The 12624-nt window shown below is 38.6% G+C and overlaps 1 protein-coding gene across 4 annotated transcripts in view; it reads right to left on the bottom strand.

Moving 5' to 3' along the window:
- Positions 1–12624, bottom strand: part of SDK1 (sidekick cell adhesion molecule 1) — a 384804-nt gene that overhangs the window by 272725 nt on the left and 99455 nt on the right. For all 4 annotated transcript variants that reach the window (XM_041401548.1, XM_041401551.1, XM_041401550.1 and 1 more), the window contains exon 3: positions 2414–2573. In XM_041401548.1, the coding sequence (XP_041257482.1) occupies positions 2414–2573 (160 nt within the window). The remainder of the gene's footprint in view (positions 1–2413; positions 2574–12624) is intronic.

Here is a 12624-nt window from a genome sequence, read left to right as displayed (position 1 = left end):
CACACCGGGCTGTGCACACAACCAGCCTCGTTAGACAAAGAGGAGCTGCTCACTCAGGGTCACCAATGTCACAATGCAAAGGCTCCAATTAGTTCTTTACTCACTTGGGCTGTTATAATAATATATTTCAGCCTGTTACAATATAGACATTACTTTAACTGAGACACACTAAGTAATATCAATTACTAAAGAATCTTTGATTGATGATTCAAATTGCAGCAGAAGTCACTTACTCAGGAAGATTCGTGCATTTAAACAGGCTATTTACCCAAGAGAACTGCACAGCAAACTGTTATGGGGTCAAAGGTTAAATTTTGCAACTGCAATTTTTATGTCTGAGCATATCTTTTCCTTGCTTTTATTCATCTTAATGCACCTATGCCATTTTTTTGGAAGCTTAAAGCATTGCATTTCTACAGAATCAAAATCCTGTTTAGCTGATCTCTGGCTGTGGTGTAGCAGTAGGGATGCAATTTCTAAATTAATATTTTCTATCAATATTATTATCATAAACCAGCAGCTTCCTCTGTGCCAGATCTTTTAATGAGAAATAGAAATAAGAACAATATAAAAATGCAGAATTAATAAATATGGCTGGAATCATGACCTGACATTCACAAGAACAAATTAAATGCAATATAAGAAACAAGGGACTGACTGCAGGTATGTGCACACACACCTTGGGAAAGGTGTTCCAATAACTGACTCACACTGGCATACACAGTAAAATTCCAATTTTGTGTTGGGATGTCCACTTGTTTAAGAAATACCACGGCACTCAGGTCTTATTTCAAAATGTCACACATTCTTACTCAGGTTCTCCTAATACCATGAAATGTCATCTCCCAGTGCCTAGCACACCTACAGGGCTGGAGTTCTAACCTTTGCTTGCTGTTCATTCCATGTTCATGTGTTTGTCCCCCCACACCATTTTTCCTCCCTCTCTCTCAGCATCTCACATGGTCAAGGCTACTTCCAGCTCCTTCTACCCAGCCACTACAATTGACTCTGCTGTAGTTGATCAAAACAAGTGGCATTTGCACAAAGCCATGCTCAAACATTCTGTGATTTGTTGTGCTATTAGAGATCTTTTCATTTTCTAGAAAGCATTCACAAATCTCCTCTTTATGTGCATGTGGCTCATAATCCACATCCCAAAGGCTTGAAAGCAGCAACCTTGAACAGATGCAGGAACTCAGGACTAAGAGAGCTCCTCCAAATAAATTCTTGCATTTCTAGGTAACTTCAGATAGAGCTAAATGCTTGGGTTTAAACAGTTGCTAAATACTTGAAATGCTAAATGACCCCCACAAGTTTTAAAAAGTTTTTTTAAGGGAATTTTTTCCCTTACTGCTCTGTAAATGTAAATAATATCAAAAACAGTACTAGTGCTAGGTTAAAACTTTGAAAATCTTTGAGAAAGGTAATTATGTAACCTTGTGTAACAATATAGAACTTTATATCATTATCTGCATTATCTGCATACCAACTCATACTGTAATTTCTACCTATAGTAATGCAGCACAACTTTTCCCTACCTTAAGCCTTGTGTCCCAAAAATGCAGTATTTAGCTTGGTTTGCAAAAGGTACAGGTGTTGTACCTGGGCACTCTCTATCACATACCCACCCCTCACAATCTCTGAATTCACCTGGCAAATTCTACAAAATTTGAAAGCACCAAGTAAGTTGCATAAAAACTAAATTTCCATAAGGGTACAGAAATTTCTGTTTGCATGGAGAAAACCCAGTCAATCCTCCCACATTAGAGAAAAGCAGACAAAACTTGGCTGTCTGGCAGGTTGGTACTTGGCCAGCCATGTGCTGCCTATCAGCAGGAATGAGCTCTGATAAGCCACGCTGTGGTTTAGCTCCTGTTTGATGGAATGTCTGTGGGATGGGGAGGGAGGTCCTGGGGGCAAACTGCACAATCATTAAAGGGCAGTTTGTTAAATTATCAGCTCCCTTTTGGAATTGCTAGAATTGAAACAGAAAGTTTTGTGTGGAATTTAAGACAGAGCACATTCCTCTAGATCTGATGGAGACGGACAGTCCCAGCGAGCTTGGCTCTGTTCAAGGATGAGTTCACACATCAAATGTAACATTTAGCTAAGGAATGTGTCTCCTATTTATCACAAACACAGGTAAAAGTTACATCTCCAGCAAAAGGCACTTCTGGTACTTAAAAATTCCATGTTAGGACCCACATTCTGAAGCATCAAGTCTTATTTTTAGCAAAGGAATCTCATCTCATCTGTTTACAAAACCTACTCTTCTTTCGTTACAAACCGCCAAGTCCCTGTGTCTGTATCTACAAAGGTCTTTGAGGCATTGGGAAACTGAGGGGGTGGAGTTTGGTTTGGGGTTGTTTTTTGCAATTCCACTTGCAGAGGTGATTATATGGATGTTATTTACTTGTATTCACTGGAGTAGGAGGTGATTTCACTGTCGTTGTGCAACCACTTGAATTCCAAGGGCCAGCTGCCTTCAGCAAGGCACGTAAGGACCAGTCTGTTTCCTTCCAGGTGGATCTGGGGCAAGCCTGGTTCTGTCTTGAAGAATGGTGCAACATCCCCTGAAACACAAAGGAAAAGAATGGGTTTGGAGGTTATTTAGGAAAACATAGGAGAAACTACGAATATTTAACTAATTTCTCCTCAACATGGTCATGGTAAAACAAGAAACAACATGATTCAGTTAAGGCTTGCACTGGTGCATTCATAACTAAGCTTTATCTTTAGGGGCAGAATTACCAAGATCTTGATAAACTTTGTCTTTGCCCACTCAGATACTCTTTTGTCCATGTTTACTCTTTCTCTAGATGAGAATTCCAACATTGTCTGCTGTGGCAGGAAGTGAACAATGCTATTGTTGTTTTCTCCCCCCTTCTCCTTTCTGAGGATTAAATCCATTCAAAGCTTTTTTTTTTTTGACCTTTTTTTTTTTTTTTAATTTCTTGAATAGAAACCAGAAGTGCAATCTTGGATAGAAATTATTATCACAGCAGGAAAAGTCTCAGGGTAAATGAAGATTCTTGATAGGGAAAAGAATTTAGAAAAAAACACCTCACAAGTTTAATGTATTTTTCAATGTTCTTGCAAACCAAAATGTGTTAAATTATATTACCTAAAGCCACTAACAGATTTTTGAATTAGTGTACTTTAGTAATATGCAAGGGTCACTTGTCATCTCAAACTCTTGTGTATCACAAATAAAACACTCCAAGCAGCAAAATTCTTGATGGGTAAATTGCCAAAGCTCTGCTCAAATACAGATTGATTCTGAGTCCACACCTGCTGGAGATCTAACCTTGTCACCTCTGGAAGATGAAGGTTTTTCACACTTTACGTGTTGAATTTCTATTTGTAACTATAAAGGAACTATAGGCTTAATTTTAGAAGCATACAAGTACCTTCTATAACCAAACTTAAAACAGAATGGCCTGGGTTGGAAGGGAGGTTACAACTCATCCAGTTCCAAGCCTTCCCATGGGCAGGGACACCTTCCACTAGACCAGGTTGCTCCATCCAACCTGGCCTAGAACACTGTCAGGATTTTATGATCACACATAAAACACAGGAGTTATATTCAAAGTCAGAAATTTTATATAAAATATTAATAATACTGAATAAGTAGACAACACTGAACTCTTTAAATTGTGCAAGGTGTGTGTGTGTACTTTATATATAAAATACAGAAAAAAACCCAAGACACACAAATGTTGGCTCAGTGCAAGTAATGGTTCAGTTAAACGGCAAACTTTCCTTTAAACATTTATTTTACAAAAAAATCTCAGGCATTTTTATACTTGGAATTCTATATTTAAATAATTGTATTTCATTTTTATACTTGGCATTTTATGTATACTCAGGCATTTTATATTTAAAGAGTTTAACCTATTTTTTACAGTTTGGAGTGCCCTCATGTGCTGTTCAAGGCTGGCTGGAATTTTTGAGCCCACAGGTCCCAGAATCACTGACAACCCCAGGACAGCCCCAGGAGATTTGGCCAGGGGATGCTGGTGGTGGTTTCCCAGTGACTCTGGTGTTCCATGGGGTTCACAGCCCAGCATGGGGATGTCCAAGTCTCCAAGCCTTTATCTTTCCCTTTGCCTCTGTTCAGGGGATGTTTCTGACTGCAGAGCTCGTGGCAGCACAGACTCGTTATCTCTGAAGGGTCAGAGCTGGGCTGCAGCTGAGCGTGGCCAGGGAGCCCCAGGCTCACTGGTGCCAAATATCTCCTGCAATGGGCCATAAATCAGCCTCTGCTCCCCACTCATCTGATGATTTGGATTGACAAATTGTCTCCTGAGTTTTTAGAATTTAACTTCAGGAACACAGTCATTTATGCAGAAAGAAAAACCACATAATCTTAAAGTAATGCTTATAAACTACCACACAAAATCCAATCTAACAAACAGAATTAAAAACTATATTTGGGGTAGGGCCCTTTTCTGATTTGTAGCATTTTAAATAACCTGTCTTTCAAAGAAACTGATTTATGATGAGTGCAGATCAGCAGTATCTTCTCCAAATTGGCTATATAGGAAGCTACAACAATACAACATAAGAGAAAATTGGAACAGCTCCAAACTAGCAGATATTCCCAGACAAGCCAAGGAGAGTTTTTACACTTCTCTACACTACTACATGACTGAAAATACATTCTGCAAATCTTCTCTTTAGTTGTTGTTTTAATGACTGTAATTATTGTGAAATCATCTCAATTCTTGTCTCCTAACTAGTAAAACCAACCAATATTTTAAATGGTATAAAGAAAAATTTAAGTCGGAGTTAGAGGATGTTCCTGTGAAATGCAGTTATTTTACCCATAGAGAAAAGCAAATTTTTACAAAGATATTTCTAAACAAGAGAGAAAATGTTAAATCCTGTCAAAGGTATTTTGGGGAGTCTCCCAAGGGAGCTGCAGACATTCTACCCTGGTAAGATTAAAGGTGTCAGGCTTCCTCTGGAGATGGAAAAGCAGCAGCTGGGAGCAGTGCTGGTGTTCAGGGGAAGATAACAGAGCCCAGCTGGTAAAGTGAAATGATTCGTGCTGAGTCTCCTGAAAACAACACTTACCTGCTCTTGTACAGAGGCTCCTGGAATGAGTTCCCTAAGCTGTTCCTCCCCAAAGAAAGTTTCGTCACTGAGGGAGAGCTCAATGAAGTGCTGTCTGCACCAAACCGAGTCATTTGTTGATCCTTGTTTTCAGTGATTTACAGACTCAGCAGCACAACCTCCTTCATTACTTACTCTGAATTATCCACTTACTCCTAACTTATGTCTTTCCAAGAAAAAAAATGATGCATTTGGAAGACAAAGTGCTGCCCACAAGTCTTCATTCAGCCCTATATTTCCTACTCAAATATTCCAAACCCAGGGATGCTGCAGCCCACTCAGAGCTATCTCCCATTTAAAGCATCACAATCAAGCTGTTATTACATGAAAGTGATTCTCAAAACTCAATCCAGTCTGTTAGAAGCTAAAATTTAATAGACCTGTGGGAATATTTTTATAAAGAGTATAGCATGCTTTATAAATTACCCTGGCTCTCTGGAAGATTTACTTAAACCCTTGAAGTAATTTTATCTTCTAATCCTTTATTCCTGACTTTCTCATCAATCACATACCATCAGTTTATCAAATTCAATTATACAATCAGAGCTCACTAAATATTCACTGAAAGCAGAAATGAAAATAAAATACAGAGCAAAAATTCCTTGCAGAGAGGCAACTTTGATGACGTTGGCATTTCTGCAGCACAGGGCTGCTCACACCTCAGGCACAGGATCCAACCAGGGCTGCACCCTGGGCTTTATTTACAGCTTTAAGCTGTAATGGAAAGCAGAATTTAAACCTGGACCTGCAAGGAAAGGTTTCGTTGTTATAGAGCATCCCAGGGAGACAGGAAAATTGGCAGGGAAAAAATCAAAGCCATCTCAGAAGGGTTGTGGGAAAGAAATAACTGGCTGAGGGATAGAAAGCACAAGGGGGCAGTTAATAGGTATGAGATACTTGCACTCAGTAATTAACTACAGAAAGGGCTCACCAGGAGGGTAACCTTGGCCAACCAAGGGTTTAGAAGCCAGGAAGGCATTTTTTTTGTTTTATACTCTCCAAGAATGAAGTAAAATACTAATGAAAAGATAATCTGAGTCCTAAAACCAAAAATAATAAAATACCACAATTATTATTCTTGGGTAGAATATTTCTCAGCCTACCAAGAAAAAAAAAATTTGTAAGCATTCATGTTATACACTGTTGCTTTTTCTAAATGTGTTAATACTTCCAGCCTCTCTGGCTCTTCAGCGATGCTGATTTAAAAATAAAAGGAATAGTAATTAAAGAACTTTTTGAGTTGCAAGAAGGAGCAAAGGGATAAGGTGCCAATCTGTTGGCACACGTATATTTACAGCTTCAGTAAATTTTCATTAAGTCTGCTTACCAAACTCGCCAACATTCTCACTTGTGTCCTTAAAAGGATGCTGCAGATTTATTTTTATGTAAATCTCAAGAAGAAGTGGGATTGAATACGCCAAAATTATCTGGAAATTTGCTCCACAGCATTTCTGCCCTGCTTTTCTGCACCTCCAAACTGTTTGACTTTCATTATGCTGCTGGGTTGGCCCATCCAATTTCTTTCTTTGGAACATGCAAAGCTCAGATGGATTTTACCTCAAAATAAAGTTTCAGGATTAAATTCAACAACATCCAGACAGTTTTTTTGTGGACTAATGCTGACATTTAAAGACAAAATGGTGCTGGGTGCTGGGTCCTCTACCCTGGGTTTGTCCCCAGCCCTGGCAGATGAGATGCACAGCAGGAGAGCTGAAAGCTCCCTCACGCTCTGTTCTCCCTGAAAATCACATTCAGGCACAAATTTACAAATAGGACCTGCAAGAGGAAAAGGCAGCCTGGCTGGACAGCTTTGGAATGGCAAGAAAAATTCCAGGAGTAAATACCCATTAAATAGCCAAGGAACCCCAGTCTCATAGGGATTGCATGAGTCAATGTGACTCCAGAAACAGGAGAGCACCATCTCAAGGACCTCAAACATTTCCTCTAACAAACAATTAACAAGGCTCAGCTAATGATTCTGAAGCCTTGAAGGGCTTACATTTGTAAAACACATAAAGGAAAGTCAGATTAAATAGATCTTTCAGTTACTACAAGGTCTTACAAGATCTTGAAAGCACAGTTGCACAGTCCTGTCCCTCAGGAATTAATAAATTTTAATTAAAAGACACAATTTGATCTTGAGAACCTCTATCCTGCTGAGAAAAGGAAAGTTACAGTATTCCAGAGAAGTACCACACCACCCTCATCAGTAAAACCCACTGCAACTACCCTCTTCAAATCTCAGCTTTTTTTTTTCCCCAGAAAAGTTGGGTAACAACAGTTACAGGCAAAATCAGGTGCCCGCTTCCTGAAAAATAGATTCTGTGGTCCTGAACACTCAGAGGAAAGAAAAAGCAGGGAGTGCTGAGAGCAGGTTGAGAGATCCCCAGTGCCACTGCTATTTGTCTTTGTTATGCATCTCTACTTTTAAGTCATTTTTAGGTGAGCTAATATTGAATATTAAAAGTAGATCAACCTGCACATAAATCAGCAATTCAGAGCAAATACAGCTCAATCACTTAACAAATACCAGGTGTGCAGCTGCCTTTCCATAGCTCCACTGGCCCTACAGGTTCAATATTGAAAAGAGGGTTTTGACTGAGATACATTTTTCAAACTCAAAAGAAAAACACAGTGGGTTTATTAAGTAGCACACCTCTATTGATTTTAGCTTATTAATCTCCAGCCAAAACATGATGCACATTACTATTTCTTCATATGCTTCTAAAGGTGTGATCAGCTGACAGAGGAAAATGAACAGAATTATCTCTGAGGAATTTTCTGAGGAAAATGAGGTAGAGACTGAACAATCAGCCCAGGAGTTCAGCAATACAGAAATGTTTTTGCTCTCAGTGTCTGCTAGGGAAAGAGATGTGAGCCACGCTCAGGTGCGTAAACAATGACTGCCGTGGGAAGAGGATCCCAAAAAGTCTGTCTGGGGCATTGAATGTGTAATATAAAAATAAAGGAAAAATGGCAACTGGAGTCAGGAAACCCAAACTAGAGACAAGAAGAATCTTCTCAGTAACCCACTGAAATTGCTACAGCTATGGACAGCAAAATCCATTCCAGACCAGACTGAGGTTCAGCTGTGAGCACAAACAGTCGAGCACGAGCTGCTCTGCTCTGATAGCAAACTACTGCAACCTCCTGGGAAAATGGCTTTTCTTCTTATTCCCAAGTTGGATATGGAAAAGGTTTTTCTCTATTTCCTTTTCAAAAGGATCTTTTAGTCCTGCTATCTCAGTTTACTAATCTTAGAGTTTCTGATATACATGCATACATGTGCTAGCTCTGGATGCTAGTTGTATTCTCTTGTGGAAATGAACTTCAATAGATTATATGGCATACGAATTTGGAATTATAACACAGTAAATCCTGGGAAATGTACCAGAAAGTCAGATTGAACTCAGATATATTTGAATCAATCTTCTTTTGAATTCAAATCTTCTAAAATGCATTGGTGAGATGCTGGGGAAGTTAGTACATGATCTATTCATAAACTGTCAACAATGTCAAACATACATTAGAGCATTCAGTCACTTTAACTGTATTGATTTGCAAGAAGTCTATTTCACCCAAAATATTGGATCTTTGAGATTCAAATTTTTGTGGTTGGAAGTGTGACATAAATCACCAAGGCCAACAATTAAATTTAAATTGCATTTTACTACCTCATTCTAAACCTCAACTGCAAAGGACTGATGCATCATAGTGAATATTTCATTAAAATATCAGGTTATTTTTCAAATATACTGCAGCAGCTAAGAATTTTCACACAATGGTATAAAGCATTCTCTCAAAATGGATTTCCTGAACTTTCATCAAAGACGATATCTGATTTTATATTGGAAGAGTACTGAAGCAACTGTATTTAAATCAGTCTTTCTTCCTCAATTTCACACATCAAGTAAATGAGCCCAAGCTGCCCATTTTTGTCGTCCTAGAGATTAAGAAGATAACCTTCTTTTTGGGTACCTCTATTATAACCCTGAATGCAAATACAGATATCAGCTGAGGTTGATGGATGGTGCTTTTAGAGGTTTAATTGGGGATGGAATTAAATTGTTTTAGGACTCAGCAAATTCTGTGAGGAAGCCCACATATTTTTAGAATAAGTGACATTTATTTCTTTTAAATGCACACTCACAGGGAGACAAGATTTCAATGGATAACTTCTTTTTTTGCCTTGAACAGCTCACATAACTAATTGGCAAGTTAGCTACTGGGTAATTGCCAATCATATATTTGATTTGGATGGAGGAAATATTGAACTAAAGATTGCAAACCTGTTGCAGCCCATCCCAAGAGGAAAACTGAACATTCTGTAATGTATAGTTATGATTAGCTTTCAACAATTCAATAGAATAGGAATCCCAAGTGGCAAGAATGAGTGTTTCAGACTGATAGTTAAGTAGATTTAATTAAAAATTCTTTTTTTTTTTTAAATTGAAGCATCACTTCTCTATTTCTGAATTACCTAAATGGCACTGCAGATTCCAGTTGGCTTCTCTGCTCCTCATTTCTTGATGCAAACAGACCAAATGTTTTTCCCAAATCTTGGCTAACACATAGTATTGCTTAAAAGAACAAACATCCTAATTCATTCCCTAGAAACTTCCATAATTCTAAGATAAACACCATGAAGTGACTAGCTACAGTAAAACCTGTTTTGGTATTTCCAACCTTTCTTCCCTGTTTTAAGGCACAAACATTTCCTGTTATCTCTCTTAGCCTTCTTCCATTTTTCTCTATGAACAGCTTTACATGAACTACAAAAATCCATTTGCATCCTGAGATAACAGAAAAAAGCCAGAGCAGGATTTTTTTATGATAAAAAAAGAAAATCTTAGTATCACAGATGCTTAAAAGTCCTTAAACGTAACCTGTTCTTTGTATTCATAAAATCTACTCCCTAACAGTCTGCCATCTATTTAAAGACCATCTTTTCATTCACTATACAATCACTTCTCGAAGAATTCCCTTTTGAGAAAAGATTTCTCAAGTTTTATTAGAAACACTCAAAACAGAACTACAGCAGACTTTTTATAGGGCCTGGATTCTGATAGAAAAAAAAAAAAATAGACAGTGATTGGTAACACACCTCCATTAAAATTCAACATAAACCTCTCTCAGTCATCCCCAAATACACAAGAAAGACTTTCCCACATGCAATTGTATTATTCTTTTCTTAAAATTGATTTCTTTAGCAGACCAGCCAAGGAGAAAAAAAAATAATGAGCTGATATAGTTTTAACTGAGTCTCAAGCAGCTCCTGATGTATTAACCTAAAATCCCACTAAGGCTTCCTTTTCCCATTTAATTTCTACACCCCGTGTTTTAGTCTCACTTTCTGATCACCTGTAATAATTCAGTTCAGTTGGGGCAAAAAAAAAATCATATTGGCTTATTGTTTATCAGAAGGCAGCCACTACTCATAGCTCTGTGAATTCATGGAGTACCACAGAATCCCAGCATGGTTTGGGTTGGAAGGACCTTAAAGCCCACCCAGTCCCACTCCCTACCATGGCAGGGACACCTTCCACTATCCCAGGTTGCTCCAAGCCTCATCCAACCTGGCCTTGGACACTTCCAGGGATGGGGCACCACAGCTTCTCTGGGCACCCTGTGCCAGGGCCTCCCCACCCTCACAGGGAGGAATTTCTTCTCAATATCCCGTCTAAAGCCATCCTCTTCCAGCTTAAAGCCATTACCTGCTGCAACATTAGAAATCAAAAAGCACATGTGATGTTCTAAAATTATGTTTACTGTAGTTCATCCACAAAAAAGGCTCCAGAATTTTTTTTAAATATTCATGAGGATGTTTTTAAGAAAGTTACAAATGCACTGAAAGAAAAAGGCACATCCGTACAAAGCGGGCAAATGAAAGAGAACCCATTAACTACGAAAACCAAAACGAAATCTCCAAAGAAACCTCCAGCCTCTGAATTTGGTATCAAAGCACAACCTCTGTGCTTTTCATATTCTCTTCATACAGTGATGTTTACAGAGTCTCACTCAGAGACTCGAGGAAATAAGTTGTTAGTGTTTAAACCTCGGCCCACAGCAGGTGGAAGGCAGAGCTGCCTCGCTGAAAGGGAATCCAAATATAGCAGGATTTCCTTCATTATTTTAGCCACAAAGGAAGCTATTGTTGCTGCTACATAATCTACAATCTCCAGCTACTGTAGGGCAGCCTGATCACACTGATATCTAAACAGCAATTTATAAATATATCCTCTAAATATTCCAATTGACACCGGCACGAAGGAGAGATGAAACCCTACAGAACATGTAACAGGAGAGAAAAGATGAAAAAATGTGCTTTCCTCAAGTTCATGCCTGTTGTAAGAGGCATTCTCAGAAGACAAATAAAATCAAAAAGATAAACAGCTGAGGAGTGTCTGGAAGTACCAGAACAGAAACACAAGAGCAGCAGGAGGAAACAAAGGAATAGCAAAGGCGCTGCCAGACCTGAAAGCCATGTCAGGCACCTATTTATGTTCTCAAGGAGAATTTATTTCTAAATAGCAAAGCAGCTATGAATATCCAGAGAAGTCTCTTTTGATGAAGGGGGCTGGAGAGGAAATGATTCATGCTCAAGCCTTTGTTAAAAGCAATGCCTACTGCTCAATGCTATTGTTATTTTGTTTAAATGTAACTTGCAGTTTTCTTTTTTTTTTTCCCCCTTAAACTTGAAAAATGTAAACAGGTTTAGAAACTGGGTAATGCCTGCCTCAAAAAACTCAAAGGATCTGAGTGGTGTCACTGAATTGGAGGGTGGTGAGCACGGGAGCCCACATTATGCAGGGCAGAGACAGGACTGTTCCTGTCCTTGTGTGACACTGGATTAGGACAGAAATGCCAACAAAGCACAGCACAAAGTTCACAGGACTCAACTGAAATATTCCCACATCTTAAGAAAACTCTGGGACAGACACGTGGTGAGAGACAGAAGCACAGAATGACCCTTGCAGAGCCCTCAGGGTGTTTGTGCAGACACTCCCAATGGGATGGATCAAAGGCTCTTTGGAAGCCTCACACAAACTGGGCACCTTCATTTTCCCAAATATCACCACTTATTTCCATGTCTTTTACACCAAATCCTTTCAGAACTATCCAAGTGGAATTCTTTCACCATTTCAAGGAAAATACACAGATCTAGAGACTATAGAATTATTTTTGGTGATACCAATGAAACATGTAATTTCTTCTTGTCAAAATGGGACAAAACATATCACTGTTCTAGCAAACATAACTGAGCTTGACATATCTGAAGGCAAAGAAAAGGAGTTAGTTGATTAATCTGGATATTTTATTTAATTTTCTTTAGGTTATAAATAAGCAGCAAGTTAATACTGTTTTCAACTTTTGACAGTTCTAATGTTAATTACATGTACTGGATTTTATAAATCAATACTTCTTACATAAAGTGTTATTTAACTTGTCAAGTGCAGCAATAGATCAATGCATTTACTGTTCTTGCTAACACTGATGGATGACATA

This window comes from Onychostruthus taczanowskii, unplaced genomic scaffold (genome assembly GCF_017590055.1).
Source record: "Onychostruthus taczanowskii isolate IOZ18803 unplaced genomic scaffold, ASM1759005v1 scaffold19, whole genome shotgun sequence".
In the NCBI taxonomy this organism is placed as follows: domain Eukaryota; kingdom Metazoa; phylum Chordata; class Aves; order Passeriformes; family Passeridae; genus Onychostruthus; species Onychostruthus taczanowskii.
The sequence above is the reverse complement of the archived record's forward strand: the minus strand, read 5'-3'. Positions and strand labels throughout refer to the sequence as shown.